General features: G+C 45.9%; 1 protein-coding gene across 3 annotated transcripts in view; it reads left to right on the forward strand.

Annotated features, from left to right (window-relative positions):
- ADAP1 (ArfGAP with dual PH domains 1) overlaps positions 1 to 24,217 on the forward strand; it is a 49,665-nt gene that overhangs the window by 2,595 nt on the left and 22,853 nt on the right. For 2 of the 3 annotated variants that reach the window (XR_003988154.1, XM_030459578.1), the window contains exons 2-4: positions 6,378 to 6,508; positions 8,048 to 8,139; positions 16,317 to 16,399. Coding sequence is in view for 2 of the 3 variants with exons in the window: in XM_030459578.1 (XP_030315438.1) it covers positions 6,378 to 6,508; positions 8,048 to 8,139; positions 16,317 to 16,399 (306 nt within the window). In the remaining variant the exon portion in view is untranslated. Of the gene's footprint in view, positions 1 to 5,673; positions 5,747 to 6,377; positions 6,509 to 8,047; positions 8,140 to 16,316; positions 16,400 to 24,217 lie in introns of those variants that run through there. The other variant, XM_030459579.1, reaches the window with a different exon arrangement.

Genomic DNA, 24,217 nt, shown 5'->3' on the forward strand with positions numbered 1-24,217 from the left:
GGGTCAGAAATGGGATGGAAAAATCCTGTTAATCATTATAATTTGTGTATTTGGAAGCCAGGTGGATTTTCTTTGCTCATGGTAATATTTATATCAGACCCATCAGAGAGTGAAAATCTGGAGTTTTTGCTTGTTTGTTTTGTGAGTTTTCTTTTTTTAAAAATTTGTTTGGGTTTTGTTGTTGGTTTTGGGTTGGTTTGTTTGTTTTTTTCTTTATTCCCTGCTATTAGAAAAGGTTCTTTTGTTACTGTTGGGGCATTTGGGTGAGGCTGAGTAGCCACAGCCCTTGAGTAAGGGCTTGTCCCAGGTGATATTTATTATGTGCTCGTGTAACAAAAACCTACATTCCCCATGGCAAAGAGCTTGCAGCTTGGCATCCTTGTGGCTGAACTGTGACCATGCAAAAAATGAAATCCCAGAGTGGGCAAGGAGCATGGAGGAGACTTTTCCTCCACAGCTTTGTAAGTAACTTCATCCCTGCAGGGTCACCATGACTCCTTGGGAAGATGTAGGCAAAACCTGCTGCTTGCCTGGCTCTGGGCTGGGGTTTGCCACTGAATCCTGACAGGTTTATTTAAGTGGCCAAGTCCTACAAATGAATCTGCTTTATTCACCATGTGTGTTCCCCTGGTTTGTGCACTTGCAGCTGGTACGTGGCATTGAATGTGATGCTCAGGAAGGTCGGATCTGTTTGTTCCCAGCCCCAGCATGTGTGTCTGAGAGCTAAATCTCACATGCAAAAGCAGAGCTTCCAAAAAATCCACCATGGTTTTGGGGCTATGTCTCGGGTAGGGAGAACAGACTTTGGTGGCCCTGGGCAAGACAGCTGAGAATGCAGAAAGGTGGAAACTGAAATGCTAAGGTGGAAACTGAAAATCAGGGTGGAGAAGAACCTGAGATGTTACATTTTTTAACTCGTAAGGGGTTTTGTTGGTGGGGTTTTTTTTACATTTTTTTTTTCTAAATGAATTCTAGATGGATTTTCATTAATTGTGTGTTTGTAAAACCTTAATTTTCAAGGGAAGGTTGTTCTGGGTAAAAAAATGTTTCCTTTTCAAAGACATCATCCATCTCTAATGAGTAAATGAGATTACATTTGCTCCTTTTTTTGCATTGTGGGTCATTATCTGGGGCACTGGGTCTCCTGTCATTGCACACTTCTGTGCTGATCAGGGTCCTAGCTGTTGGTTTGCATTGTGTTTGTTTTGGTGGCTTTAAAGATGTGTTGTCACAGGGAAGACAGCACCTTAAATGCAGTCTTCAGTGGGAAGTGAGCAATCTCGCTGAATCGCTGGTGTGTAATGGCTCTCAATGTATTAGAATAATCTTTTTTTTTTTTTTTTTTTTCCATCAAGACTGATGTGGCAGTTCAGCTTTCCCCCCCTGAATGATTCTTTGTCTCAGGCAATCTTTCCTCACATCATGAGACGGATGGTTATCTCAGGGCATAACAAGACCTTGAGTATTTCTCTCTTTACTCCATTTTTCTATGGCTTAGGCTTGTGTTTCCACAGAGCAAGCATCATTTTACATTGCAGGAGGACAGTGAGGCTCTGAAGGCAGAAGTGGAAATCCCATCAAAGCGATGCTGCAGTTTAACCCCCTTGGCAGCACTTTATGTGGCTTGTTTTTATCAGTTTTCCCTTGCTTATTTAGGATGGATTATTGGGACATGGACCTTGGGTAACAGCAACCTCTGAGCCCGAGGTCAGGGGGGATGTAGGATAGGGGGGGGGGTTCTGGTACTGGGGCTTTGTGCTACTAAGCTGAGCAGATTTGGTATAAGAGTGTTCAGAAAAGCCTGAGGGTGAGTGACGTGTGGCTGAGGTTGTTGTAAACACCTCTTCTGCAGGCCCAGCATCCTCTTATTTCTAAAGCAAGTGAAGCTTTTCCATTCCCTTGATTTTGTGGAGTGAGGCCGGTGATTAGAGGGAAACCTGGGAGTGCTGGGGATTGCTTGGTTTGCTCAGGATCAAGGAGAGCATGGAAAGAATTAGATCCCAACCCTCTCCTTCCCGTGTTCTGTCTCCTGAGTCACTGGGTCCTGCCTCATCCCCCCCACCCCTCCATGGGGCTCTCTCCTTGCAGCAAGTTCTCTCTCTTGCCCCCACTACCTCCTACTGGAAAGCTGTTCCAGAGCTTCACCACTCTAATGGCGTGAAACCAGCTTTTCATTTTCATGCTAAAACTGGAAACTTGTTCCCTCACCTCCATTGTCCTCTCAATTCTTTTAATTTTTTTTTTCCCCCCCCGAGAATTTGCCAGCCCTTCTCTCTGGGCATTAGCAGAGTGAAGGGGTAAGAAGGAAAAAAAAAAATTCCCTAGTAGTTGTGTTTAGCTCAGTGCCACTTTTTGCAGGGAAAAGGACTTTTTGAAACAAAGGAGGTTTAGTATGGGGGTGTTTTCTGTCCATGCCTGGGTTGCAGCAGGGCCGTGGGCTGCAGGCAGTAAGCAGAGGGGGCTGCTGAGACCTCCCAGCTGAATGAAAGGACCTTGGCAAGTTTAGAGCCTTCACTGAAAAATTTTCCTACTTAGAGAGGAGTGTTGGTGGGAGGCTGTTTGGCTGCAGTTTTAATGTCTTTTATTGTTATTTTTAAAATTCATGACTAGGGTCTGTTTATTAACCTCCTAATCTTAGTGAAGTAAATAGCAACACAACTGCAGTGCTGCACACGAGGTTCTCCTGGCTGGGGCATTTAGGAAAGAGGCAGCTGGGCAGCAAGCAGAAAAGGGCTTTTGCTTGTGTTGAAGGCACTAAAATCCCTGTGATTGTATCCCATATCCTAGGGAACGAGTTAATCTTCTATTGTGGGCTAAAGGTTTTGCCTTACCTGGAGAGGTCACCTCCTCCCTAATTTGTCTTTACCACCTCAAATGGGAGAGATTAAAAAAATTTCTTGAATCTCCATCCCAATCAAACATCCCTGGCTTCTACTCAGGTGGGGTTGTGGGATGCAGCTGACTGAGGGTCAGGCCACTGTTTAGTGCTGGAGGACACATTACTGGGGTGTTGCTGTGCACTGGGCATCTTCTTGGTCAGCAGCACACTGTGCTCTGTGCAGTGGTAACTGTGCTGTGAGGAGAAAGGTGGAGCAAGGACATGGAGTGAGATTTGGGACTTGGAGTTCTTGCTCTTGTCTTGTAGCTGCTTGCAGCCTGCTACTGCTCTGCTTCCTGTGATTTTACTTGGGTTGATGGCATCTAGGGATTGTCAAACTAGGGCTCTATGTTTATATTTGGATAGAGCAAATACTGATTTTTCATTTTTTTTAAACCACTTCCATTGCCATCCCACTCTCAATCTTCTCTCCTTTTGCATTGTGTAAATTGTACTATGCCACATGTTGGTTCTTCTTGTCTATTATTTTTCCAGGTCCAACTCTGGTTTTCCCTCTCCAGGCTGTTCTTACTCTCAGTAACGTTGGATTTGAGCTGCAGAGTTCATTGTTCTCTGCACTGGGTTTTCCTGGGGCTTGTGGTGGCAAAAGAGGCTTGGTGGGGGAGTTCATATCTGAATTGAGCTGTGTTGCCCAAGTGTTTTAGTTTTGCTCTGGATGCTTCTCTAATCTCTGGCTGTGCCTTCCCTTTCAGATGAACAAGATGGGAAAATCCCCCCAGTGCCCTTCTCCTGAGTTTAGTTCAGCTTTGTTTATTTGTTTAATTTTTTACATGAAGTTTCATCAAGTTTTTATCTTTAAATTCATTATAATCTGTTTATTAGTTGCTAGAAATGTCTTCTAGAGCTGGCATCAGTTGCTCTGTAGCAATGAAGGATCAGAGAGCTTCTGTTCTTACATCAGTGTATTTAGTTTAATATTCCACTTGATCCTAGTTAGTCCTTATTCCTTTTGGCTTGACATAATGGAATAAAGTAATTTGTGTGGAACTTAGGCATGCTGGAGAGTTTTCATTAGGCTTCACGTCTGTTTGCTTGTAACTTAAAAAAAAAATCATCTTTTTTGAGCAGTGCCAAATAAAGACCCAGATGATGATAAATGGCCATTTGTGCTGTACTTTTGTTGGGGCCTTGCCAGATAAAATGACTTAAATAAAATTACTGAACTCCTCAGATGCCCAGCACAGAGAACATGCTCTAGCTGTTGAAGTGTCTGGCACCAAGGTGGCCTTCCCTGAGCAATGGGGATCTCAACCTGCCAGCCACACAGCCTGGGGACACTGCTTCCCTGAACCTTGGTGCTGCCCCAAACCCCAAATCAATGGTGCAGTCATTGGAGGGGCTGGAGCCCCTGGTTGTGCTTGAGGTCAGAGCTTGCTGGTGTTCTCTGCCATGCTCCTGAGCTGAGAATTTTTCACATTCAGTGCTGGAGAGAAGAAACAGAGAGAGAGGGACTGTGCTCAGGGAGCTCCATAGCTGCTGACAGCTTTGGAAAAGGGCTTTGGAAAAGCATCCCTGCTGAAGTGAGGGCTTGACCCAGCCAGCAGCCATCTGCCTGGGGATCTGTCACCAGCTCCTGCAGAAGATGTGTGGGTGTAGATGTCTTGTAGTGAGGGTTCTCTGAAAATGGTGACACAAGTGCAGGGAGGGTGTGGGAAGGGGGAGCGGTGTTGGAGTCAGGGAGTCCTTCTCCCTCCTTCTCCCTCCTTCTCCCTCCTTCTCCCTCCTTCTCCCTCCTTCTCCCTCCTTCTCCCTCCTTCTCCCTCCTTCTCCCTCCTTCTCCCTCCTTCTCCCTCCTTCTCCCTGTCCATGGGCAGAAGGTGGTGGCACAGAAGGTCAGAGGGGTGCTCCAGCCCTGGGGTTTGTGTGGGTCCCTAACCCTGTGGCTTGTTCAGATGATGCTGAGATGTTTCTTCCCACTTTGCAGGAGAGGTCTGGGGTTGGTTGCTCTCTCCATTAGATGTCTTCAGCCAGGAGAGCAAGAGCCACTCACAAGAGCTGTTGTCCTCAGTCTCTCATGAGGCTGGGACATCATGTGAAACAAAAAGAGAAAGGACACCTCTCTGTGGCTTCTAGTCCCAGCCCTGTGCCAAGGAGGCGCAGCTGATGGGGCTTGGCATCAAAAAACTTAGGACTTTGATCCCTTCTCCTGGATGGGCACCAGGTCATGTCTGACGAGGCTGCTCATTTCACTCATGGGTTTATGTCTGAGCACAGTCACCTCTTGGAAGCCAAATTAATTTTCTCTAGGGAGTGCTGGGGGAGGTTGGTGGCTGTTCCCAAGGGCAGGGGTGGGCAGCAGCCCCTGATGGACCCAGAGGAGCTGCATTGCCCACCACCAGCCTGCTCCCCTGCACTGGCACAGCCATTAAGTATTTATAGGGAGGAGCAAGCACGTTCCTCTGCTTTTTATAAATAATTGCTGCGCTGCCAGGAGTGAATCTTTAGTGTTATTACTGCGGGGAAATAAACAAATTACACCACAGTTTGGGAGAAGGGAAAACTTGCCCTTCCCCCTTGGCAGCCCGATGCCAGGGGCTTGCTGGGGGCTGGCTTGGTCTGGGGAGGGGGATGGGGGAGAAGAGATCTCCGTCGGGGGATTTTTGTGGCTGACTCCGTAGCTCGCAAGGAAGCTCTTTCTGCTGGGGCACAGCTGGAATCGCGGGCGCTGACATTTGCTCATCGGAGTTCAAACAAACAAAGCTCCCTGTATGGGCTCGATTCGCCAGGCAGCGCCAGGGACAGGGCTGGATGTGTCCTGGATGTGTCCTGCCCCGGCCCCTGCCCTCCGCCGGGTCCTCTCCCTTCTTCGGGCAATGCCTCTGCCCAGGAGGAGTTTGGAGGCGAGGGGTTGGTGTTTAAAAGTGCTTTTGTCCCTGCCTGTCAGCTCGGGGCTGTAAACAGAGCCTGGTTCTGCTCAGAGAAAGCACAGAGAGGGCACTGGCAGCTGTGTTTCCATGAGGGCAAGGGCTGGAAACCTCCTGGCACGGAGAGCTGAGCTGCTGGAGCTGTGGGAGGAAAGCCTCTCTGTGGAGGCATCTCGCTGAAAAAAATTAAATAAGATAAAATAAAACACAGCAAGGCAAGGGAGCAGCAGAACAGTTTCCCTGAGCTCTTTGATTTATCTGTGGGATTTCTGTTCCACCTGGCCCTTGGGTGGGCTCTGCTGATGTTCAGCTCTGTGTGTGAGCATGGAGTAAATTCTGGGGGTCTCAGGCATGTGCAGTCATCTGCATATTGGGTTTTTGTGTATAACTATTGCACTTTAGATTGCAAATCTGTTAATTATTAGTGTAATTGGAGTAACTATGAACACAAATCTGTATTGTGCTTGTGTGTTTATTTAATACCTTCAAATCAGGGAACTCAGACCTGGTGACTCCTGCACTGCCATGCCCTGCGCTGCCTCGTCTGTCCTTCCACCTGCACTGAACCCAAGAGACCAGCCAAGTGCAATTTTCTCTTTGCTTCTTGTTTTCAGACCCAGACTGGGCATCCTACAGCCTGGGGATCTTCATCTGCTTGAACTGTTCAGGAATCCATCGCAACATCCCCCAAGTCAGCAAAGTGAAGTCTGTCCGGCTGGATGACTGGGATGATGCTCAAGTGGAGGTATGTGCACCTGGGGCTTGAGGTACCAGTGAGTTTGGGTGGCTGCATTTTATCAGCAAAGCTGTAAAAGTGAGTCCTTTCTGAAGATGCCACCAAAAACCCCCATTATTTTAGAAAGCATGTTTAGTTCCTGGATGTGGGAATGAGGTCCATGATGCTGAGGGGAAAAATGGAATAGCCACTTCACAAAGAAGTTCTGAAGGCTTCCCTCACACCTCTATACCTATCAATTAAATAGAATGTATAGGAATTACTAATTTGAAATGAATTAACTTCTGTTTCTCATGTTGCCTCCAGACTGGATGGTAAACTAAACTTCTAGTCTGCCACCCTGCCCATCCCTGCTGTTTCTGGCCTTGTTCCACTTAGCACTGAAGATCCTTAAATTCACATCTTGAACCCTCACATTATAAATTCTCTCCATTTATTCAGTTCACCTGCCTGGACTGGGTGATGTTGCTGAAAGCCACCAGGAACCTCTGTGCTCAGACTCCTGGTGCCTTTAAATGTGTGAACACTACCAGTCACTGATCTTTATCTTGTGTGTTGTACATTTGAGGTTTTTCTGAAAACCACAGCTCATGGAGTCATGTGTTTTATGAGGAAAATAGGCCTTTGTGTTGCATGGGTTTCCCTTCACTGTTTTCCTTTTTTTTTTAGAATGGATTGAATATGTAAACTTGAGAAGCTCAAAAAAAAAAAAAAAGAAAAAAGAAAATAATGAGGGGAAAAAAAGTCTCAGGGAAAAAAAAAAAAGCTTAGCTGCTTATTATGTTTATATGCTTGCCTTTTGATACAAGACAAAAGATACTTAGCATGGCTGCCTGGAAAAGGATGGGGTTTTCACACTGATAAATTGATTATCATTAAATAAAACTTAGAAGTAGGGAAATATAAAGTTTTGTTTGCAGTGTTCTCAACTGGCCATCTTTATACAAGACCAGAAGGCAAGAGGAGGGCTCTCAGGGCAAATAGAATTAATTAATTGATTTTTAATGCTTCAAGCTCCTGTCTGAGGCTTCTGGCACGGGTTTGCAAAAGTAAAATTATCTTTCTGGAACAAGAAATGTGATCCGAAGCAAAGGGTGTTTTTCCAGAGAGTGTTACCTTGCTGGAGCTGTAATTCATGGAGACTTGAAGTTAGTGCCAGGTTTTGTTCTCTGGTTGTCTTGATTCCTGTGCTAGATTCCCTGGAAGCCATCTGGTTCCCACGCCTGTGAGTGGGAAATGCCACCACGTGCTGCTTTCTGCTCCCATGGGGACCAGTGGGGACTGTGCATGTGTGACTGGGACACAGATCTGTCCCCAGGGTCATATTAAGCTGTGGCAGCCCTGGCAATAATCATCACTGTTAATTTCTGAGCCCTGGTTTGCAGGCAGAGCCTTTGCAGCAGCCTCTGTGTCCACAGTCCTGGGGAAACCTCAGCAAGTGAACAGAGGCTCCATCCCAATCATTTTATTGCTCTCCAGAACCAAAAGAGGAGAAGGAAAAATAAAGTCAACATTTTTTAATTCTTTCTGTTCTTTCTCTTCTCACAGTTTATGGCCTCAAATGGAAACAATGTAGCAAAAGCAAAATACGAATCTAAAATGCCACCGTTTTATTACAAGCCAACATATCTTGACTGTCAGTAAGTAAATACCTTTGCTGGTAAACACCATTTATTTGTTTGTGCAGCTGCAGCCTCTGTAATATTTTAGTTTCAGCATGATACTTTTTTTTTTTTAGCCACAAAGGAGGTTTCAGCTATAAAAGGCTCTAAAAATCTTTGTTCTTCTTCATGCATGTGGTAGAGTTTATACTACGTGTGGGATCTTATTTAATAAGTCTAGTTGAGATGATGCAGGGAAGTCAATAGTTTGTCTGTTCCCCTGACTCTTCCAAGATTCTAAAACTCCAAAAATGCCAATTTCTGCCCATTGATTTCCTCTTCCTTTTCAGGGAAGCTTCAAGTTCTGCTTCAAGGCAGAACTTGCTTATCTGTTCCGTGTGATGCTAAGTTTTTTGTAATATAAAAATACTGGGGTTTAGTGCTAAAGTTGTGGCTTTTTTTTTTTTTTCTGCCTAAGTGACAAATAATATCTTCTGTGAAGGTGTCTCCTGTACAGTGTAGAGTAAACTTGCATAGTAAGCTGGGGTAGATGTTGTAGACCAAGAGGTCTGAGCAGGCAGAATGTGCTGTCCCACCCAGGGAGCAAGAGCCACTGAAATGATTTTTTAGGGTCCTGCAGAGTCCCCAGGAGGTTTTGCATCTTTGTAAAACTGTGTTTTCACAGAGTCCTCAATCTTTTCCAGGAGCAGACTCCTGGTTCCTTCCCATGGGGGTGCAGAGCTCCTGGGGTTGTGTGGCTGGGACAGGGACAGGACCTGCTCCCTGCAGGATCCTCTGCACCCCGGGGCAGCACGAGGTCTGGCTTCAGACAGCACCCAACTCTCTTGGCCTGGGTCTGGCTGAGAGGCAGCAAAAGCTTAAAAACCACAAGTGTTTTCATGCCTTCTGCTGCTGGGCTGGCTGGAAGGTCTGTGGCTCCTTCTGAGCTGGGTTGGTTTGGTTTCCTTTGGCAGTGCAGCTTGGACTTTGCTGCTGGGATGTTTTTCTTCCTCCATCCTGTGGTGCAGTTGTCTCCAGGGAGCAGAGCAGTGGCTGAGCTCCAGAAGCCACTTGAGAGCACAGAGGAACCCTGTGGCTGCTCCATCCTCAGCTCTTCCCAATGGAGAGGCACAGAGCCTGGCTTATCACCTGAGAGAAGCAGGACCAGGAGGTTTAGGGGTTGTTTTTTAGTTGTTGTTCTTTTTTTCTTATTTGTTTATTTATTATTTGGGAGGACAGGGCAAGGCTAATCTTCCTGCAAGTAGCTGGAAGTCTCATTTCTAGTCCTTTTGTGCTCCCAATTTGTTCCTGTGATGTAGTGGGACAATTTTCAGCCTGGATGCCCTCATTTCTGAGCTGAGTATAGAACTCTGCTCGTGTAGGTGTTCTCTGGGCTGGAGCTGCTGGGTCTGTGCCATGGCAGTGGGGTGCATTGGGCCTGATGCCACCTCTTGCAGTAACACAGCTCCTGCTGCAGGATAACCAGCTGTGGGTACAGTCTGTGTGGGGACTGTCTCCAGGATGAGGTGCCAGGTTATTTTTTTTTTTTTCTCTAGTTAGAGGCTTTCTGGGCTTTTCAGTAGATAGATGCTGAACACAAGCAAAGGAAGTGCTGCTTTCTGGCAGGCTGCATATTGAGCATTCTCCTCACCTCTCTATAGTCCTGTCCCTGCAGCAGCCTGAGTTGTTCCCAGCTCTCAGCCCTGGCTGGCATCACCATGAACGATGCCTCCAGTGTCTGCTGGCACCATGTGTGCCAACCCACATCCTGCAGCACCAAGATGTTCTGGTGCTTCTAATGCTGGCAGCCAGCACAGGCCAGCAGCAGGGGCTGGGCAGGCTTTGTGGGAGCTGATACACAGGCTGTAATAAGGGCAGACTGTTTGTTAATTGAAAACTTTTCCATTTTATAATGCTGCTTCTGCAGTCCCTCTGTTTTGGTTGCTTGAAGAATCTCGAAGCTCAAGGCAAGAGGGAAGAAGTGCTCCAGCACAAGCTTGTCCTTGTGTCTTCTTGCCTAGGATGTTGTGTTTGCTTGGGAAATACGTGGTGTTTGCCTGCTGCATCTGGCTTCTGCATCCTCCAGAAACCCCACTGTCGCTTTCTGGCTCTGTCAGACACTTGGCAAAGGTTAGAGAAGCTGGAGGGTTTGCTCTGGAATTGCCCAGGGAAGATTTACTAGCTGTGCCTAGGCAAAAAAAACCCAAACAAACCACCCAACCAAAAAGAAAAAAAAATCTCCTTCTGTCCTCTCATCTCCTGTCTGCCAGCAGCTTGGCCCATGCATCAGGAGGAGTGAGCAGAGCAGCCAAGTTCTGTACCAATGGGGATCCCTGAGGCTGAAATGAATCCTTGAGTCTGGGATGTTCCTACATCACCAGAGCACTGTTCCAGAGAACCTTGGCTGAGGAACTTAAACCACAAAAACACTCTTTGGATGGTCACTAGTGGTTGTGGGCCAGTTTTGTTCATCACAGCAGCAGACTGAGAGCTTTAAAATGGCTTTTTCTGGGGCAGGTAGACTGTAAGCACAAATTTGGGTTTTTGAGCCCCCACTGAGCAATGGGTAGCATTGCTTCTGAGTAAAAGCAGAGGAAGAAAGCTTTGTTCAGCCATGGATGAAAACTGAGAAAAGATGGAGACTAGCTCTTACTGGGCTGCTGCATTACTACTTTTGCTTCCATGCCACTGCCCAGTACTTAGCATCATTTTCTCTTGCCTTTTACTTGATGCAGGAACACAGAACATCAGTCTGTGGAACCACACATGAGCTGCAGTGCATTGCTCTGCTCCCCCCTCCATGCTTGGATAAGTGGGAGCTACAGCTGCTCCTTATGGAGGACACTTGAGTACTGACTGCCAGAGCATCTGAGTACCTTGGTAGGAAAAATGGGGCAGAATGAAATGAGTTGTACTTGGGTGGTTGTCTTATCTGGAATGAGATGAGGCATCAATCAGAGAGGATGTGGTCCCAGTGAGGCTCCCATCTTGTGGAGTCATCTCTGTATGTCATCTGAAGAAGAACAGTTGTTAGCAGAAGTGTCTTGTTATGTTGTGGTACGAGTAAAATGTGCAGAGAGAAAATAGCCTGGTAAATCCCTGGATTTTTTTTTTTCTTTCCTTACTTTATGGTTTAAATTTTGGTTCATTTGGTAGATAAGCTACTGAGCCCCCCCACTCAGTATAGTGTCTGAAGGTACTTCTGGCCCCTTCCCCTCCCCTGCATGGGGCTTAATGATGATCAAGGATGCAAACTTCTCACCTGTCTCCTTGTTTCCTGGTACTTTATAGGAAAGCTTTTTTGATGCTTAATGTCCAGAAGGGTAAAGTTGAGTGGTTTACCACCTACTTTACCAATCAGTGTCTTAAAATTTACATCCATGTCTTTCAAAAATGTCTGATGTCTTGGGTGTAAAGCTTGAGATGCCTCAGTGTGGACTCAGAGTGGCTGCTTGTCCTTCAGTTTCTCTTCACTTTATCTTGTAAGCCTGTTAATTCATATTGATTCCTTTCTTTTCCAGAAGAAATTGCTACAAGGTTAAAATAGTACCCACACAGGCTGTTTCCTCTGTGGTTTTAATCTGTGTTTACCCATTCTGAAAAATAGTGTTGTGGTGAACTGGGACTGTGCATGTAAAACAACCAAACAAAAAAGAGAACTCCTTAGGGCTTTAATTGAGCATGTTATGGTTCCGTGTGCTTAAATTCAGCTTTAACATATTCAGGTCCAAAATGCAGCATTTTAAAGCCTTGATGGCCAAAATTCCTGTCTCTTTGCTCTTCTCCAGAAGCTTTCTGTTGGTTCCTGAGTGTGTGTGGATGGCCCATTGCTCCCAGGACAAGCTGAGGTGATGCACAGAGCACCTGGAAGAAGCTTCCCAGCTGTCTCCTGGCTCCACAAAGCCATTTAAAACCAAACCCTCACAGGAGGACTTAGACCCTGCCTTTACATCTTCTTCTGTCTGGTGACACTAGATAGGCTTTTAGTCTGAGCTGCAGTGGCTCTCCTTGCAGCCTGAGTGAAAATTTGGACTTGGACTTAAAATTTCATTAAAAACTGTTGTTTGACAGGAACTTGGCATGGCTGTGTCCACAGAGCTGCCGGTGGAATGCAGATTGGGTTTTGCTGGAAAAACCTCTGACAAATTCCAGAAACTACAAATTTAGGTTTTGGAAATGGTGTTCCTGGATGACATTAATTTCTTTTGTCTTTATTGGACTTGAGGGTGACTCAAGAGGATGTGATCAGAGGGTGGGGGCTGTCGCTGTTTGATGTCTCCTGGGCTACTTTCACCTCTGGCTGGGGCTTCTTGGCTGCCATGTATCTCCAAAAAGCTGTTTTAGCCAAGCAGTGCCTGTTGTGTGTGCACTATAGGTTGTCCTGGGAGAGCCAGACCAGATGAGGGTCTTGGGTAACCATAAACTGGAGACTCTAAGCTTGGATGGCCAGCACTCTGCAGAGCACAGTGGAGCCACAGGGTCACAGTGTGATGGAAACTGCTTGAGCAGCTTTGCCTGTGGTGTTTATTGCTGTGAGCAAAAGGCTTTGAGTATGTGGGACCAAGATCAAACTGCTCCTCTGGCTCCTTCTGAAGCCTTTCTTGCTGGCCCTTTGACAGAGAGTTCTTGTTTTCAGGTGGGTGGCCAGGCAAGCAGACAAGGACCTAAAAGGAGATTGGGAGCTCTTGGTGTTGGCCTTAGTTTATCACCCTCTGGACCTGCCAACTGTGGAGCCCAGTTGTGTTCCATTTGGGGGATGAATTTGCCCTTATTCTGTTTTTTCCTTAGAGTTTGGGGGTTGGGTGGCTTGAATTTTTTCTTTTTTTTTTTTACTTCCAAATTTGTATCTGGATAATTACAAAGACCTTTCTGTTCTAATTGCCAAAAAAATTACATATTCCCTGGGACCAGCAGCCTTGCCAGACTTTAGGTGGGCTGTTAAAGCTTTTGGAGTTGATCCTGAAAGCTGTGATCTCTGCAGATTAGGAATGATGCAGTTATATTTTCTGAGCAAACACGAATGGCATATCTGCTGCGTTATCCTATCCCCAGAAAGTCACTAAAATACCATGAGGCTGCTGCTCCTGTTCTCTCTAATCACAGATGTCCTTTCAAAATCAAAGGGTGGTTTGGATGGATGGTCTTGTGTTTGGCAGGTGATGTCTGCTCCAGGTTATTTAAGCACATTTCACCTCAGGAAAAATACACTTCAACTGAAACACAGCAAGAGACATTCAAAAGCCCCTGAAGGCACACTCAAAATGAAATGGAGATCAGGTCTGAAGTCAGCTGAAAACAGCAGAGAAGGCTGTATGGCTTGAGGGACCTTTGGGGTGGTCCCTGCCCTCCAAGTGCTCTCAGATCCTAGGTCCTCACAAATTTCTGCTCCTGTTTAAATTCATCCAAGCCATGCCAGTGAAATTGGGGTTTAGCTCCAGGCACAAAAGCAGCTTTTTATGGCAGGATTGTCTCCAATCCATGACAGTGAGCGTGGCCAAATCTATGTTTGACTCCTCTGTTGTGTTGAAGGGTGATGCTGGACTCCTCTCCATCCTTGCTGGGTTTTTGTTTCAGTTTCTTTTGCTGGAGTTGTTCTGCTTTCTATAAATAATCCCTGGAGCAGAAGCTGCAGCTATGGGTCTTGCACTGAGTAGTCCTAACAGTGATCTGCTCTTGGTGTATCTTAGTTTTTAGGGAAATTATTGCTGGAAGACCCTGGGTTTGTGATGATGAGGAAAGGGGGAGGACGTGTGAGCTGTCAGAAGGGGTTGGTGTGAGCTGAGAAAGCAGCACAGCTGGGGCCCTGCCTGCCCTGGGAGCTGACAACAGAGCCACTTGTGGTCGAGCCACTGGAAGAATATTTTGCAGCTTTTCCCAGTCCCCTTTTGTGCCAGGCTGCCCTATTTGTGCTCTCTTGCACAAAAGCTGTGGGGATCCTGAACCACTGCTGTTGCCAGGGGAAGCCCCATCCCTGCAGCCTCAGCCCAGCAGACTGTGGCTGTCCTGATGTTTGGGCAGCAAGGGGATTTTCCTGCTGCTGCACAGGAGCCTCAATTTCTTCTGGATTTAACAGCTTCAAGTCCTGATGAATCCTCTGAAGTCAGCTGGAGCCAGGGGGGTGTGAACTTGCTTCCTTCTAGCTAAATCCTGAGTTGTTCTGTTGAGAAGGTCCAAGTTCGGCTACAGTGGTAGCAAACTGTCTAGAACCGGGCTGGAAGAATTGCAGGAAGGGTAACAAAGTATTTGTGTTCTTTTTTATGATTTGGTTGCTGTCATTTTGTTGATGAGCATCAGGCAATGAAGTTCTACCTTTTGGGTCATCAAGTCTTCTATGCTTGCAGGCTTCCATGTGGTGGGTATCAGATCCAGAAATAGCACCCTGAAGAGCCCCTCCTTGCACCCACAAAACACCTCTGAAGCCCCTGATACAAAGCAAAGATGGATTGCACCCAATCCAGAGCATAGCACAGGGTGACAGCAGAAGGGTGATGGGTGTTCAGAGCTCACAGTCAAACTTGCAGATGTGTGTGTATAACAACTAAAGATCAGTCATGAAAACAGGAACAGAAGGGGGAAAAGCAGCTTTGCTACAGCAGAAGCTCACAGTTGAGTTTTGGGTGCAGGAAAACCATGCTTCCCACTGAGCCTTGTGGGAGATGGCTGGGGCCCCAACCAAGGAGATGAAGCAATGGGTAGGAGGAAATATAAATAATTATTTCCCTCTTTACTCTCCAGAAGCCACTTATGGCCACAGCTCTCAATGAACAGTGTCTTGCAGATCTGATGAGTGTGTTTGGTGTATCTGAGGAGGAATTTTCATAACAATGTTCAAATATTTTTATCACCTCTATTCATCACCTTTGAGCATTTCTGGAACATCTCAGATGAAAGGATAGCATGAAATTTGCATAGTCAAAAAAAAAAAAAGGGTAATTAAGCAGATCAACACTTTTCATTGGTGAAGTTGTTGTGATGAATGGTGTGATGGAGCACAACCAATGCTGGGAGACCTTTGTGAAGCTGGGATGACACACGGCTTTATTTCTGCCTCCTTGGGTTGTTTAATGCTCCAGGGCAGTTAAGAACTAAGTGGAATTAAAAATGGCTTGAAGCAATTCCTAGCATATTCTAGATCCAAATTATTCCATCAGTTCCAAGACTCATGCTAAAATAAGAAGTCATTGTTTGGTTTGGTTTGGTTTTAGTTGGGGTTTTTTTTTTCAAGTTGAGGCCTCGGTGTGTAAATCATTGATATAACTTTCAACATGAAAGGTAAAGAACTTTGTAACAGGTATGTTTCCCATTATCCATCATGAATTTTGTTCTTAGCAGTGCAGGCTATGAGTTTGGAAGAGCTCTGCCAGCTGGGTTCTCACCACCTTCCAGTGTTTGGGTGCCATGTTCACCATCATGTCCACACCCACCCATCTTCTGGTCTTTTTGAGCCTTTTTCATTTTTCACACCCCACCTCCTTTCATGGGGTTGGCTGGAACCTGGGATGTGATGTCCTACATCCTTTTCCTTGCAAAGCCATCTCTGGGAGGTGTGTGACATCCTGCAGCAAGCTCCATGTTCACCAAGTCACAAGTGTCACCTGTCCTTGGGCTGGGCTTCCCAGCATCATCACGAGTAGAGTTTTAACCTGGCACATCTGTTTTTTCCCTGCCTTTTTATCAATGGCTTTAGGGCAAAGATTTTTCTGTATGTTGGTTGGGTTTGGGTTTTTTTTTTTGCTTGTTTTGGGGTTTTTTTGTGTGGTTTTTTTTTGTTGGTTTTGTTTGTTTGTTTGTTGGGGTTTTTTTTGTTTTTGTGGGGTTTTTTGTTTTTTTTTCTTGTTGTTGATGTTTTGGTTTGGCTCTTTTTGTTTTTTCATTTACTGATCCCCTTTGCTGAAGAAGCTAATGGGAGGAAATTAGGTTTAAAATTCTTCATATATGGAAAGAATTTTGTCCAGAGGCTGATTGGGTGGGTGGGAAGAGGCTGTTCTGCTAAAACTGTAAATGTTATTTAATGTTTCAAATAAAACTGGATGTGCAAGGGACCAATTTGCTGTTGTCTGACAGGAAACAAGAGAAACCCTTGCCTCCAGACTGTACAGTGCAGTTTTTGGAAGACTTTTAAATCACGGTTGTATTTTAAATGAATTAATGACTCCAGATTCTTCCTTAGTGTAAGTTGGACCATGTCTCCTTTTCTGCGTGTTGTTTTTTTCCAGGCTGCTGCGGGAACAGTGGATCAGAGCCAAATATGAACGAAAAGAATTCATTCACAGTGAGAAGCAGGAGCCTTATTCTGCAGGTACCAAAAGACACTTTGGGCAGATCAATTCTTTGCTGTCCAGTGCCTTCCAGTTCTTTTGTCTCTGAATTTTCTTTATGTTGATTGTTGCTTGTACATCGGAGGAGGAAGTGCGGGAAGGTCCTCCTGGCATTCCCTGTATTTGATTGGGAATATTGGGAATTTTAATACCTGGTGGAAATAAATCTCTTGTCAAGAGTCTTTCTCTTGACCTCCATGGGCTGTTCACCAACAGATAAAGTACAAATGAGTTCCTTTCTGATAGCTGGGCTGAAGTGGAGATAAGGGTGTTTGTCTCACCCATCTGACTTCAGGAAGGATGAGGCAGGATTATGAGCATGGTTTGGTTAATGGTAGATAAGTGAGCCAGGTCCCCCACTCTTCCCAAACCTCTGTGACTGTCTTTCCACAATACTTCCAGTGTCAGCAGTGGGACCAGATCTGCTTGCAGTACAATAAATGCCCAGTGGTCTGTGATTGCAGAGAGGCAGGAGGTGACAGAGCTCATTTCAGTGATGGGCAGGGGATCAGTGGCCTTTCAAAGGGGTGGTTTAGTGGAGCAGTGGCTCAGACACTTGAAGGGTAGAATTTGAAGAGGAGGCAAAGGGCTCAACTGTGTTCATGGTGTGGCTACACCAGCGTAAGGAGCAGCATGAAAGTGCACAGAATTAGCAGGTTATTTATTTTCTCTATGTAAGTGGCATTTAATTTATTCTGCATATTAAGTAGTTGACACCAGCTATGTGCTTGGATGACTCTGGGATAATTTTATTAGTGAAGACCATGCTGCAGATGAAAGGCTAAACCATTATTTTTGTGCTGCTTTTGAAGACTAATAATAAGCAGGTAGGTCTAGCAGTTTGCTGTTATTAAAACCACAATTAAAATCTGATCTCATATATTCTCAGTTTATGTTTAGAGCTCTGCTATTTTGTACACACGAGGTATGCACATGGTGTGTGGGGAGTATCCATATTCATATAAAGCACATTGTGCACATTTTTATTTTAGATTTTCAAGGCAGTCTGCTGGAGTTGGACATGGTCTATTGACAATAAATGGTTTGATTTCTTGGATAATTCTGCAATATATCTGCCAATGTGTACATAATGTTCACCCAGGAATAATGTTTCCAATTTATACCCTAGAAAAGCCTGGATTCAACTGGGTACTTCATGCAAATGCATAATTTTAAGGACATGGTTGGTCCTTTTGAGTCCCAGAAGAGTGTGTACCTGGTTGAAGTGAAGTAGGTGCTTCAGTGCTGCGTGGGCAGGGCAGTGTGTTCTGAGCTCTCTGAGAAACAGAGGAGTTCAAATAGGAGTTTATTTTAGCAGGGTGTTTTGTAGGTGTTCTTCAGCAATCTGGCTGCATAATATTTAACTGCATGGTGGAGTGATGGGGTTTTCACTGCTCTCTTTGAAGTTGAAAAGCCATTAAATGCAGAATAGAAGGGGGTAAAACATGGAAATGAAGAGCACTTCCAGGAGGATAAGGCAGGCTGGTGAACATCTTGTAGGTTGTGTATGAGGGGCTTTAGGTTGCATCTTGTATGTAAGAAGTGAACCATCATTAAAACCCAGCATCCAAGGTGTATAAATGACCTGGATGTCATCTCTTGATCTTCTCATCTTACCTCCTTTACCTTCTCTCATCTTCTTTACCTCCTGAACTACCTGTGAATACATTGAGGTGGGACTGAGACAAGGATGCCCTCCTGCCCACCTCACATCCAGTTTGTGTCTCATTTGAATGTATATTTCTTTTTAATGGTTAGACCTTTTTTTTCCTCACCATTCTGAATTCCCTGGAGGGCTGTTAGATTACCAGTTTCTAAGCATGAAACATTTTGTTGCTAATAGAGACATGGGTATCCATTTTCTCGTGTTTGTTGGAAGATTTAATTCCATTTTCCAATCCCAGGGGCAATTTTGCATTCTAATATTTGTTCAATAATTGCATTAGAAAGAAGAAGAAAAAAGAAAGAAAAAAAAAAAAATTCCATCTTTGAGTAGTTTTGCACAACGTCTGTTTCCCAGCAGCCTGATGAAACCTGGGTCAGAAATTCAATGTCTTTCAGAAAATCCTTCAGGGAGAGGCTGTCTGGAGCCTGTCGATGCCAAGCAGCAGCTCTTGCAGCCCAGCTGACAGATGCAGGAGGAATGAGCCTTGGGAGAGGAGTGTCAGATGTGTGGGTCAGAGCTGAGGGAGCTGTGCTGGGAAGCCTGGCAGGAGGAGGCAGCAAAACCCTTCAGCTGCTGGGGAAGGGCATGGCTGAGAGGCAGATGCCAAGGAAAGAGCTGCCCCAGAAGGGTTTGTCCCAAGCTGATGGGAGATGTCTGTCCTGGGAGATAGAGAGCAGCACAAGGTGGGAGAACCAGAACTGGGAAACAAAGATGCTCTGCAGGTGTGGAAATCCCCAGTTTGGGCAGTGCTGGGCATTGCAGGCAGCTCTGCCCCCTCAGCCCAGAGAGGAGATGTGGCTGTAGATCCATGGTCCTGGTTCAGCCCCCCCATCAGATGTCCCCTCTCAGGGACATGCTGTCCAGTGCAGCCATGGCCATCCACCTTCAGGAGGACATTGTGATGGAAATGCTGTAAGGGGATTTTGGAGAGTTTCTTGCTCTCCCAGGAAGCCTCAGAGCACAAGTCCATGTGCTGTTCACAGCTTTCAGCTCCTTTGCCCACAGCTGGTTTTTCAGACTGCTGGTTTCATTCCTCCATAAGAGCCATGGTTAATGAGTATATTAGCACCATTGATTTTAGTGTGAGGAGTCAGTTTGAGTGCAGATAGTGCAGGGAGATTAGTAAAACAGTGATTAAATGCTTGGGTGATCCACTATTGATTCTTAGATACACCCTTTTATACAGCTGAGCTCTTAATTCAGCTAAAGAATTTGTTTGCCCTCGCCAGACTTTATGAAGCAAAACATTATTTACACCCCAGCAACCCTGATTAGCTCTGTGGTCCATGTCCCTTCCTCTGGAGATGTGTTTGTAGCACAACAGCACAGAATAATACTGGTTCTGAGACCCTCACATTAATGTATTTCAGGTTGACTTTATCCCTTCTGATAAAGGAAGTGGTTAATTACTGTCAGTCTCCTGCTAATTGTCCCTTTTAATGGGATTTAATGAGGCAGGGGTGCTGAATTCTCCCAGAAACAGTGGATGGCAGTAATTGCAGTCCAAGTCCAGATCTTGATCTTAGGACAATTGAAAGGTTTGATAATTCTTCAAGAGATTTTGATCAGTTTTAAAAAGCTGAAACATTTTTCCCCTCTACTGATAGGCAGCAGTTATGGCAATGCTTCTCAAAAGTCCTGCTGAAAGTTAATTCATTTGGGTGCTTTTTGATTCTTCTTCATCAAATGGATTTATTTTAACCAAGGGAGGCATGGAGGAAGCAAAAGGGAACAATCTTTGCAGGGCTGGAGCACTGCAGGAGTATAAACTGACCAAGGTGAAGCTGCCCTGATGCATCTCAGGCCACAGAGAAGAGAATGAGACCTGAATGTGGCCAGGAGACAGCAAAGGGGAATCATCTGCTCCTGGAACCTGGCTTTGGCTCCTGATAGACCAAACCATCCAGGGTGCCTGGAACAACTGATACCCTGGGATGAGGTGAAGTCCAGTCTGGGAGGGGTTGTGGGCAGGGATAACACATCTTTGGGACTTGGCTTTCTAGTAACCAATGAAGTGGGAGAGTTCTTAACAGCAGGCATTTAATCTCTTACTGCTTATCAGGAAAACTAAGTTTAACTGTGCTCTGAGGACCATGAAGCACCTGTCCCTGGACTGGACATGGCTGGTGCAGTTGGAGGGGGCTGAGGGACATCTCCAGCAACAGGCAGAGATGCCTGGCAGTGCAAAAGCATTTTCCTACTTGTCCTTGCAAGCACTGGTTGAGGTAGTTCAGCAGGGATTTATTTGCTCTCAGACAGGGTGTAGGGGCTTTCCAGCCCAGCACGTGGTAAACTGGGCACTAACAACAGCTTCACAGAGTGCAGCTTTTCACTGGAAATGCCTTCTTGTGCTTCCTAGAAACAGGCCAGTGAACCCTATTGCTGTTAATTCATTAGATGGTGGAGGAGCAGTCAGGAACAGAAGACTCACATTGGGGTATGGTTGATGAGAAGTGTTGCCACCAGTGCTTCATGTGGGCACGGTTTCCTTGCAGGGACTGCTGCACAGTGATTTTTTCCTCACCAATGGCAGATGCTGCTGAACATCTTTCATAGTGAGACCTTTGGTTCCCAAAAGCATTCAGGATGGAAGAGCATAATTTACAAGGCAGAAGGGCAATAAATGCCAACAAGCATCTCTGCTTTCATTCTTTAGTCATGGGAGGTTGGAGCTCACTGACTGATATGAGTTGTCAAAGGTCCTATAAAAATGGTGGGGGAATTCAGATTAACACCAGCTTGAGATGTGAACTTTGTCCTTTGGGGTGGGAGTTGGAGGAGACCCTGATTTTTCAATTGGTAGTTATCTGGCTGGGTGGGATGACTGCAGGGTGAGATAATATGATGGTACTTGAGAGCATCCACTGGAGCAACTGAGAGAGCTAGAAAATACAGGCAAGATTTTGGGCATGTTAGCAAAATCAGTAATTATTGGGGCTTTAGCCTTTGTTGGTTCCTGTACTGATAGCACAAACTACATCTTATTATTAAGTCATTATTCAGCTCAGAGAAGGATGAGCACGAGGTTTACCCAGGTAGCTACAAAGGGCAGAATCTGTCTGCAGGTGCCTGTTTGCTTGTACTGTCTTCTGTCAACACCATAACAATTATTTGGCTTCTGTGGTATTTTGTATTTGTCTGCAAATGTGATGGCAAAATAAATCACAAGAAATGAAAGAATACCCTGAAATAGCAAAATCTGTTAATATGCACTTTCCATTCCATGTGGATTTTGCATAATTTGGGCAGCAGTTTGAATTAATTTTCCCCTGTGCTTGCACAGTTGGGGAGAGCTCTGACTGCAAAGGACTGGAGAAAATGCCTGGGATGGGAATAGCTCCTTCTCAGTGTGAGGAAGATCCCCTGATCCCCTTATGAGTTCAGTCTGACCTGGAGTGATGTCATCCAGTTTATTTTGGGCCTGATCAGACAAAGCAGTGAGCAGTGGTGCAGTTAAAACCCAATTATTTTAACTGACAGACCTCATCCTCTGCTCTCTCTTACCCCATTTCAGCTCTCTAGTGAGGAGCTACGAGTGTCAGTGGGGTTTTTTACAACCTCAGAAGCCAAGTTCCTCTCTCCCACTCTGCCTGCTGCTGAATTTACAGGGGCTGAGCAGCACTGGGAGAACAAATCAGTGCTAAGAGCAGCTGCAAAGGGCAGGGGGTTTATTGCTGGGGGGAGGGGGAGTCCACCAGGCTACCAGAGCAAAGAAATAATCCATCAGCCTGAGGGCTCCTGGTGTCCTTTGCTAAAACCTTCATGCATCTGGCCTTTAAGGAGATGCAGGATGAAGTCTGTCCCCATACGTGACTGTCCCCATCCCCTTTGCTTCAGAATCACAGGCAGCAAAACCCAAGGGTGGATGTGGCACAGGGATGAGGTTGCAGTGTGTTGGTGGGATGAGAGGTGGTCAGGGACACGCTGGTGTTTTCTGAGATGTGGTTGGTTGCAAAAAGAGGATGAGAGCACAGAGGGAAGAAGGGAAGAGGTAGGAGACCTCAGGGCTGCAGTTGCTCAGGACTGCAGCAAAAGGGAAGGTGATCAGGAATTTCCCCACAAAACTCTTTTAGTCTTTTCTCATCAGAAATTTTTGTAGGAAATGGCCATCTTCAGCCAATCCACAGCTTCAATATGCAGTTAGAGAATTAACAAACTTGTTTAGCCAATGTTCATTTGTGGGGGAGGAAAAAAAATGCATAGAAAATTTTAGAAGGATCAATTGCTGACATGAGAAGTGTCAGTCTAATGGTTTTATTTTTGAATCCTGATATGTTGAGAGTTTCTGAGAGGTTGATTTTTATTGCTGTTGTATTCTTTAATCTCTCAGGAAAAAACACCTTCTCTTCTCTGGCCAGTAGCACTCCTTCCTCCTGGTTATTAGCACAACACAGCCTGAGGGTCTGGGGAGAGGTGAGGGCTTAGCAGGGGACAAGGGCTGTGTCCTAAAGAGATGGGCATGGATGTGGTTTGAGTCACCTGTGCTACAACCTTCTCTGATGAGATGAGGGGCCAAGAATGGGTTGTGCACATTAGGCAGGATTAGAGGAGGTGAGAGCCCATCCCAGTCTGACAAGGATGTGATGGTGCTGCAATGTTGGGAGGGTTGGTTTGGGAAAGAGTGGAAGGAGATTGCTGTCCTTAGGGATGATGGCTCTCTGCTTTAGGAAAACTTGGAATTTCACCCCATGTCTATTTGGTATTAGGGCTGTTTGGAGCAGCCTAAAAGAGTCCAGAGAGTGATAGTTGCATGCTGTGCTTTGGAGGTAGCAGAGCCTGCTGTGTGTCTGGGGTAGGCTAAATTCCCCTGACCCTGCGAGAGGAGGGGAGTCCTTGCTGGGACCTGCAGGCTCAGAGGAACACGGGATCTGTGCAGTCAGCAAGATTTTTATGCTGCAAACTGCTGGGGATAAAGTGATGAAAGGGAGTGTGCTGCTCAGAGCAAAGGCGTTTTCTCCAGCATCCTTTCACACTCACACATTCACTCACACATTCACTCACACATTCACTCACACATTCACTCACACATTCACTCACACATTCACTCACACATTCACTCACACACACACACACACACACACACACACACAAACACTCACACAAACACACTCTCACACACACACACACACTCTCACACTCACACACACACTTGCACGCACTCTCACACGCACTCTCGCACACTCACACACACTCACTTGTGCCTGTGCCAATAAATCACCGCACTGCAATAGAGCATTCTCAGGCTGGGCTGCAGCTCCCGTGAGGGGGAAGGATGGTTGAAGCAAAACAGAAAATCATGCTGGTGAAAAGACATAAAGAAGATCTGCAAAGTCTCAGTTCACGGCCCTGTAGCAGCAGCAGGGTTATGACACCAGGTTGTGCCTGGATTTAAGCATCTGTGAGGTGCCAAGAGAGATAAGAGCGAGGGGTCTTTTTTTCCTTCCCTATTTCTGCCTCAGCTGGCATGAAGCTACTTTGCTTCATTGATGTTTGTGCTGGTCTAAGTTGTCTGAAAGCCTTGATGTGAGATATTGCTCCCTCCCATTTGATCTGCTCTGTGGTCAAAGCATCTCGCTGTGGGTGGGGAGATGCCCTTCCTCAGCTGAGCCCTGGAGATGTCTGATGGAACAGTGCCATGGGAGCAACTCAGGAGACACAAAGCTGCTGTGTGAAACTAACTTCTGGAAAGCTGGGAGAAGTGCCATAGGTGCTTACTGTAGCATCCTTCCACTGCTGCTGAGATAAGCCTGTTAAGTAAGAGGCAAATCAAAACTCTGTTCTTGCAAAGGTGTTGTCAGCTGAAACAAGAGCTGCTTCTGGCACTGGGGGGACTTGAGCCAGGTATTGTGTATGTGGTCAGGATTGCAGCCAGCTGCCTCCTCAGCTTCCCTCATGCAGCATGGAGATCATAGCACTGTCAATTTCCCCCCCCCCCCCAAAGTGAAACCCATATCTTTGGCTGATTTTCTGTTTGGTAATTCTACCAATTCCAGGGAAGTTCTCCTGGCTTTTCCCAGGTGAAGATCTGCCACTGGTTAAGGAAATGCTGTGCTAAGCACTATACAACCACAGAGCAGGGTGGCAGCACAGTTGAGAGTAAGGTAAGAGCAGGCAGAAAAAGAGAGGCAGTGCT

Source organism: Calypte anna, chromosome 14 (genome assembly GCF_003957555.1).
Source record: "Calypte anna isolate BGI_N300 chromosome 14, bCalAnn1_v1.p, whole genome shotgun sequence".
Lineage (NCBI taxonomy): Eukaryota > Metazoa > Chordata > Aves > Apodiformes > Trochilidae > Calypte > Calypte anna.